Here is an 8,334-nt window from a genome sequence, read left to right as displayed (position 1 = left end):
TGGTGAGGTGTAAAGCAAAATGAAAAAGAATAGAAGCGAAAGAAAAGGAAGAGAAACCAAAGAAATAGAAATGAAAGCGTACCAAAGCAATGTTGATAGAAGAAAATGAATAATGTGAAAAGAGATAACAGGAAAGATAATCAAAGAAAAGGGAAATCAGAGCAATAGTAAAGTAAAAAGATAAATGATGTAAAAAGAAATAAAAGGAAAGGGAAGCAAAAGTATAAATGGAAAGTAAAAAAAGAAGGTAAATGACGGAAAAATAATAAATAACAGGAAAGGGAACCAAAGAGAAAGAAAAGGAAAGGAAAGTAACAGAAGAAAATATGTGAATTGAAATCATGCGGAAGGGAAAGGAAAAAAGATATGATGTTTAAAGAAATAAAAGGAAAGGAGGAGGAAATCAAATCAAAACAAAAGGAAAGGAAAGGAAAGGGAAATAAATAAGAGTAGTGCTGGGAAAAGAATTAACAAGAAAAGGAACCGAAGAGAAAGAAAGGGGAAACAAAGGAGAGCAAAAAGTAAAAGAGAGAGGAAGGAAAGTGAAGGGAGAAAGGGAACCAAAGAGAAAGAAAGGGAAAACAAAGCAAAGCAAAAAAAATAAAAGAGACGGGAAAGGAAGGAAAGTGAAGGGAGAAAGGGAACCGAAGAGAAAGAAAGGGGAAACAATGGAGAGCAAAAAGTAAAAGAAAGGGGAAGGGAAGGAAAGTGAAGGGAGAAAGAAAAGGAGAACAAAGGAGATTAAAAAGTAAAAGAGAGGGAAAGGGAAAAAAGAGGAAGGAAAAGGAAAGTTGGAAAGGGAACCGAAGAAAAAGAAAAGGAAAACGAAAGTGAAAGAAAGGGGAAGGGAAGGAAAGGGAAGGAGGAAAGGGAACCGAGGAGAAAGAAAAGGAGATTAAAAAGTAAAAGAGAGGGAAAGGGAAAAAAGAGGAAGGAAAAGGAAAGTTGGAAAGGGAACCGAAGAAATAGAAAAGGAAAACAAAAGTGAAAGAAAGGGGAAGGGAAGAAAAGTGAAGGGGGAAAGGGAACCGAGGAGAAAGAAAAGGAGATTAAAAAGTAAAAGAGAGGGAAAGGGAAAAAAGAGGAAGGAAAAGGAAAGTTGGAAAGGGAACCGAAGAAAAAGAAAAGGAAAACAAAAGTGAAAGAAAGGGGAAGGGAAGGAAAATGAAGGGGAAAGGGAACCGAGGAGAAAGAAAAGGAGAGCTAAAAGTAAGAGAAAGGGAAAGAGAGGGAAGGGAATGAAGAGCAAGGAAAAAAGTAAGGAGGAAAAACGAAGCAAAACAAAAAAAGTAATAGAGAAGTGAAGGACATGGAAGTGAAGGGTACGGGGGAGAGGCAGCTGTCTAGGGTACGCACGTCTGTTATAGTAAGCCTAGCCGACCTGTGTAAGCCAACCGGTTATGCTAATGAGTCACGCATGTCACCTTTAGGGCCGGCCAAGCATAAAGCGTTGGGCCCCTCCCTGACCGTACCTTGTTGACACACCTGCCCTTCCCTACCCTTTCCTTCCTTTTCCCTCCCTTCCCTTTTATTTTACTTTTTTGCTCTCCTTTGTTTTCACTTTCCTCCCTCTTCCTTCCCTTCCCCTCTCCCCTTTCCTTCCTCTTCCCTCCTTACGTTCTTATGTTCTTATGTTCTCCCTTCCCTTTTCTTTTACTTTTTGCTCTCGTTTGTTTTCCCTTTCCCTCTTCCTTCCCCTCCCCTCTCCCCTTTCCTTCCTCTCCCCTCCCATCCCCTCTCCCCTTTCCTTCCTCTCCCCTCCCTTCCCCTCTCCCCTTTCCTTCCTCTTCCCTCCCTTCCCTTTTCTTTTACTTTTTGCTCTCGTTTGTTTTCCCTTTCCCTCTTCACTTTCCCTTCCTTCCTTCCTCCCATCACCTCTCCACTTTCCTTCCTCTCCCCTCCCTTCCCCTCTCCCCTTTCCTTCCTCTTCCCTCCCTGCCCTTTTCTTTTACTTTTTCCTCTCTTTTGTTTTCCCTTTCCCTCTTCACTTTCCTCCCTTTTCCTTCCCTTCCCCTCTCCCCTTTCCTTCCTCTTCCTTCCTCTTTCCTTCCTTCCCCTCTTTAATTTGCTGTTTTCCCTTTCCCTATCATCGGTTCCCTTTCCTGTTATTTCTTTTCCAGTCATATTACTCTTATTACTTTCCTATTCCTCTGTTCCTTTTCCTTTCGTTTGGTTTCGTTTCCTTTCCCTTTCCTGTCATTTCGTTTTACATCATTTCTCATTACTTTCCTTTTCCTTTGTTCCTTTTCCTTTCCTTTTCCTTTTGTTTATAGCTTGATTCCCTCTTCCTTTCCTGTTCTCTCTCTCTCTCTCTCTCTCTCTCTCTCTCTCTCTCTCTCTCTCTCTCTCTCTCTCTCTCTCTCTCTCTCTCTCTCTCTCTCTCTCTCTCTCTCTGTTATTTATATTTCCTTAAAACTACTATACCTGTTATTTCGCAGAGAGAGAGAGAGAGAGAGATAGAGAGAGAGACGCAATCACCTTACATACAAAAGAAGAAAAAGAATCCGGAGATGCAAATCCAATTCTCTTCTCAGACTGAACCTCTTTTGTTTTACGCTAATGGAGAATAGTCGACTCGGATTGGTTCATGCATCTCTCTCTCTCTCTCTCTCTCTCTCTCTCTCTCTCTCTCTCTCTCTCTCTCTCTCTCTCTCTCTCTCTCTCTCTCTCTCTCTCTCTCTCTCTCCAGTAACGATGAAGATGACGATGATGATATGGCAATAAGAAAAAGAAGAGGAGAAAAAAGTTACTGAATGATAGCACACACACACACACACACACACACACACACACACACACACAAATGGAATACTTAGCCAAATGAAAGCATTAAAGTTTCAGGAATTGCATGAAAAGTTAGAAAAATATATAAGAATACGCTTATAACAGTACACACACACACACACACACACACACACACACACACACACACACACACACACACACACACACACACACACACCTGACTTCACCGAGTACCCTATGAGTCACGTGTGAGTCCTTTCCGGGTAAACACAACGTCAGAAGTTTTTTGTTACGTGGCCTTGAGTGAAGACGGCTCGGTGGCTCAGCAGGGCGGGAAGGCTGTCCTGGGAGAGAGGAGGAGGGACAAAAAAACGGAGGAAGGAGAGAGGAAGAAAGATGGGAAGGTCCTGGGAGAGAGGAGGCGGGAGGGGACAAAAGGGCGGAGGAAGGGAGAGTGGGAAGAAAGATGGGGAAGGCTGTCCTGGGAGAGAGGAGGAGGGAGGGGACAAAAGGGCGGAGGAAGGGAGAGTGGGAAGAAAGATGGGGAAGGCTGTCCTGGGAGAGAGGAGGAGGGAGGGGACAAAAGGGCGGAGGAAGGGAGAGTGGGAAGAAAGATGGGGAAGGTTGTCCTGGGAGAGAGGAGGAGGGATGGGACGAAAGGGCGGAGGAAGGGAGAGTGGGAAGAAAGATGGGGAAGGTTGTCCTGGGAGAGAGGAGGAGGGATGGGACGAAAGGGCGGAGGAAGGGAGAGTGGGAAGAAAGATGGGGAAGGTTGTCCTGGGGAGGGAGAAGGAAGAGACGGAGGGCGGAGGAAAGGAAGGGACGAACAGGAGGAAGGGAGAGTGGGAAGAAAGATGGGGAAGGTTGTCCTGGGGAGGGAGAAGGAAGAGACGGAGGGCGGAGGAAAGGAAGGGACGAAAGGGCGGAGGAAGGGAGAGTGGGAAGAAAGATGGGGAAGGTTGTCCTGGGGAGGGAGAAGGAAGAGACGGAGGGCGGAGGAAAGGAAGGAACGAACAGTAGGGAGGAAGAGTGGGAAGAAAGAAGTGAAGATATATACTACGACTTTAAAAACGACTCAACCGTGACCTCTTACCGCCAACTCATGTTATTATCCTCGTTCCTACGTTTTACTTTTTGTAGGTCATTTTTTATATATGCCTCAGGGCGAAATGAAATTATTATTATTAACATTAATGGAGGATGAACGACAAGTGGGAGGAAAGATGGAATGTTGTATATTATCTCTATTGTATATATAGGTTTAGAAATTTTGTTTAACACTGTGGAAGTTTATATAGAGAGTGAGAGTCCTTTTGTTGCTTGAAGTATATAATTTTGCTCATTTGTTGTTTCTAGTATGTCATGATTGACGTTCATTTTGCAACTTTTTTTTTTTTATTTTTTTTTTTTTTTACAGTAGAGGAGACAGCACAAGGGGACAAAAAAAAGGAAACAATAAAATAAAGCCCACTACTCGCTGCTCCTGTAAAGAATCCGAATTTTGCACAATAATGGCAATATCGTAATATCACTATGACACAATACTCCATGGCACGTATTCTTCACTCTCAGGCCATCTCAGCGTCCATCCACCATGCAGCACCGAGGACCAGTGGCCGTCGTGCCTGCTGGGGGGGGCCATCATGCGCCAAGACCTAGTGGCCCCATCAACCATGCCCCCAGACCTAATGGCCCCACCAAGACCACCAGTAACACCACCACCACCATCACGAAGACCAGTGTCACCTCCTCCTCACCCAACATGGACAGCACGCTCAGCCTAGTGAAGCAGCTGGTGACCCACTTCGTCGAGGCTTCCTTTGGACAGTGTAGGGTGAGAGACAGGGACCAGGAGGAGGCCTTCAAAGGGAGGCTGAAGGTGCTCGTCTACTCCATTCTCCTCTCACACAGGAAAGGTAATACTCTGTTGTTTTCCGACACGGCCTCATATTCTCAAACGCCCCCCTCCCGTGTTGTACATTGATTCCTACCATTGATTGATTGATAGTTTATTGTTGCAAGTAAACAACAAAGGAGAAGGGAGGAGCATGCCATCCCAACCCCCAGGCAGTACAGAGTGTGATTATACAACTAAGGATACATGTGTAAGTAGCACCAGGAAATTAAAAAGATACAATGGTAGGGGACAAGTGCTAATCTTTTTTTAGTTTCATGGTGCTACCTACACATGTATTACTAGTTGTATAATCACATTCTGCCCTGCCTGGGGTTTGGGATGGCATGCTCCTCCCTTCTCCCTTGTTGTTTACCTGCAACAATAAAGTATCAATCAATCAATCAAACGCTTCGGGCTCGTGGTACTACTATTTCTGAAGGCCATAAAGCTAAGACAGGTTCTCGCGAGTGTTTTTCCCGTTCGTGGCGCAGAAACATTGCTAATCTACCGCCAGGCTCATGAAACCACACCTGGAAATAACTAAAACTCCTACGAGAGCCTTTTGAGATACCAATACTAAGGTGTCGAAACGTTTCATGCTTCGTTAATAAACCCCTTCTCCTCTCTCATTAATTAAGAGTAGCCTATATCATTGGTCAAGCACAAGGAATCCACGGACGCCCACTCTTCTTTTTATAATTCATAATCACTCTTTCTCCCTCCTGTTCGTCCCTTCCTTTCCTCCGCCCTCCATCTCTCCCTCCTCCCTCCCAGGACAGCCTTCCCCGCCCTGAGTATATCTTGACATCTTTCTTCCCATTCTCCCTTCCCATCGCATCGCAGGATTGGGCAGGCTCTCATTATCCACCTTTTTAATACTGAGATCCCATTTATCTCTTCACGCAGTACCTTAACATCAATACAGCCAATTAAACATAAACGTATATATAATGAGTTTTCTTTAATTTCAGTCCCTCTACTTTATTTTGTACCTCGTTGCCATTGGAATAAGTAGGTTTTGAATATCACTAATTATATTGTGAAGCCATCATAGCATGTTTGACAGTGTAATAAGGACAAACCAAGCCCAACCCTCTCTTCCTTGCGCATCACCCAGACTACGCGCGGGAGAACTCATCTTTGCGGCTGAACGAACTGGAGGAGGTGATCTGGCACACCCACGTCTTGCGCCAGCAACGGAGATTCGACGACGGCAACGCCCTGGACGGCTGCCTCCACGCCCTCAGAGAACGAGGTGGGTGTGTGTGTGTGTGTGTGGAGAGAGAGAGAGAGAGAGAGAGAGAGAGAGAGAGAGAGAGAGAGAGAGAGAGAGAGAGAGACGTTAGCCTCTTTACATGCCCTATTGCCTGTGTAGCCTGCATCTGATTGCCTTTTACTTTTTTCCAGTACATGCCTCAGTTGCGTTGCATTAAAGAGGAACAACAATGTCAGGTGTTATGGGTTTCAGTAGACATGGATACAGAATTTTAAATAAGATTTTGGTAGCGTATAGTGTCAGGTGGGGCATACTTACTATTCAGCTTTCCATTTATGATTTAGATGAATTTTATGTATGTGTGTTTCAGTTCTTAATTAAATTCACCCTCAGCTCCTTCACAAAGAATTAGGATTGTGCTGCACCCCAGAGATATTAAACTGAATCTAGGCAGGATATCCCCTCTAGCCACCAGTCTGATGCTCGCTATCACTCATTCTGAAACACATGAAGAAATTGTTTAATAAATGTCAGGTTGGGAGGGGGGGAAATACTTATCCAAACTAAGTGGTGAGCCATTCCTAACCATTCAGCAACACCCACCACCGCCACCAAAACCCTAAAACCCACCGTCGCGGTGCTGTGGACCTTCCTCTTTCTTGCAGTGGTGCTGAGGGTCCTCCTCGAGCATTACGCCCAAGGAACTTAGTAAGAGCCTGGAAGCGGCTGTGAAGCGTAAGGCAACAACTATTTCCTCGGCAACTTACAAAGCACTTCGCGACATTACTTCAATTCTTGTCATTACGGTAAAAATGTTATATCCAACAAGGGAAAGACGTCGTAATTAGATGATAGTTGAGCTGTTTACTGTTAAGTACAAAGTGTGATGCGTCACGAGAAGGAAAAATGGTCACAATAATTTGAGATCATACAGACGGAGGACACATTCAGTTCAATGCAAGTTCACGAAAAAAATTGAAAATAAACCAAATCTTACAACAGAACGGTTTGCCATTTTCTTTATAATCAGACGAAGAAACGCTGTGAGCAGGCTAGGAAAGAAAATGCTATTGCTAACTAAAACTAAAATAAGCAAGCAAGGAAACTTAAAGACGGGAAATAACACAATTTAACAAGGAATAAAAAAAACGCAGCCTCGGCCTTTTCACGGCAGCCATTTCCCAGGCTGTCGCTCCTTGTCCGTCTGTTGTTCTCTCCTGCTCCTTGTCCTGACCACTGATACTTCTTCATTTTTATTTGTCTTTCATATGGCATCTACTTTTATCTGTTATCTTATCAATTTTCAGTTTTTTCTTATCAATTATATAAAGGTTTGTCTGTTCTTCTGATACCATACTCTCTCTCTCTCTCTCTCTCTCTCTCTCTCTCTCTCTCTCTCTCTCTCTCTCTCTCTCTCTCTCTCTGTGTGTGTGTGTGTGTGTGTATGTGTGTGTGTGTATATATATATATATATATATATATATATATATATATATATATATATATATATATATTTTTTTTTTTTTTTTTTTTACGTTGTTGCCTATTGTGCATCTTCTGGTGGGGCCTGATGGTCAGCCAGCCCGTTCTAGCGCAGGCGAGTGTTTATAGCGCCATCTTATATATATATATATATATATATATATATATATATATATATATATATATATATATATATATATATATATATATATATATATATATAGTGGCCTAAGACTACCCACACGCTATCCAGAAGACCACCTACCAATCCGGGCTTTAGATTCTAGGATCAAAGATGAGGTCCTGGGGGCAGCATGAGTCATTGCAAGATGGCGCCCCTATAAAAACTTGCCTGCGCCACAACGGGGTGGGGCCGACCATCAGGCCCTTCCAAGAAAGCTAAGACAAAATTACTAACACAACAATAAATATCCCATAAATCATAGACTTAAATTAAAATGCAGTACAGCTCATAGACTAAACATACAGAGAAAAGTAAAAAAAAAAAAAAAAAATAAGGCTTTAAACATCTATGAATATTAAAAATACAAAATGAAAATAATGCTACATCCATGAAAAAAAATGAAATACACACAAAAAAATTATCACAAGCCACATCTACAATAGTAAAAATCTACAGAACCTGTCAAACAGAGAGAGAGAGAGAGAGAGATATGAAACAAACAAAAAAAGTTGACACTGTAGAAATCTACGTACAAAACCTTTTTGCAGGGCACTTGGAGGCCGGGAGTGATGTGCGGACAGTGATGAGGTTCCTGGTGGCTCTGAAGGGCCAGGGCGGGGCGGTGGGGGAGGTGCAGCAGCCCATCCTGGCTGAACTCAGACCCAGGATTGTGCACCAGAAGGAGGTATATATGTATTGTGAGATCAGTTCCACAGCCACACAGCAAGTTTGTAAGCTCCCAACCTAAACACAAAATACTTTGAAGTTTTCTTGTATCATCATAGCTTGGTTGTAATATAGAAGGTGAGA

General features: G+C 43.2%; 1 protein-coding gene across 1 annotated transcript; it reads left to right on the top strand.

The window, feature by feature from the left end:
- The first annotated feature begins 4,196 nt into the window (after positions 1-4,196).
- On the top strand, positions 4,197-8,272 carry LOC126990639 (uncharacterized). The gene is made up of 3 exons (XM_050849322.1): positions 4,197-4,661; positions 5,760-5,897; positions 8,073-8,272. The coding sequence occupies exons 1-3, from the start codon at positions 4,340-4,342 to the stop codon at positions 8,270-8,272; spliced, it is 660 nt and encodes a 219-aa protein (XP_050705279.1). The 5' UTR covers positions 4,197-4,339.
- The last annotated feature ends 62 nt before the right edge of the window (positions 8,273-8,334 follow it).

The sequence above is a fragment of the Eriocheir sinensis genome, unplaced genomic scaffold (assembly GCF_024679095.1).
Source record: "Eriocheir sinensis breed Jianghai 21 unplaced genomic scaffold, ASM2467909v1 Scaffold1835, whole genome shotgun sequence".
NCBI classification, from domain to species: domain Eukaryota; kingdom Metazoa; phylum Arthropoda; class Malacostraca; order Decapoda; family Varunidae; genus Eriocheir; species Eriocheir sinensis.
This window is presented reverse-complemented; position numbering and strand designations above follow the sequence as displayed.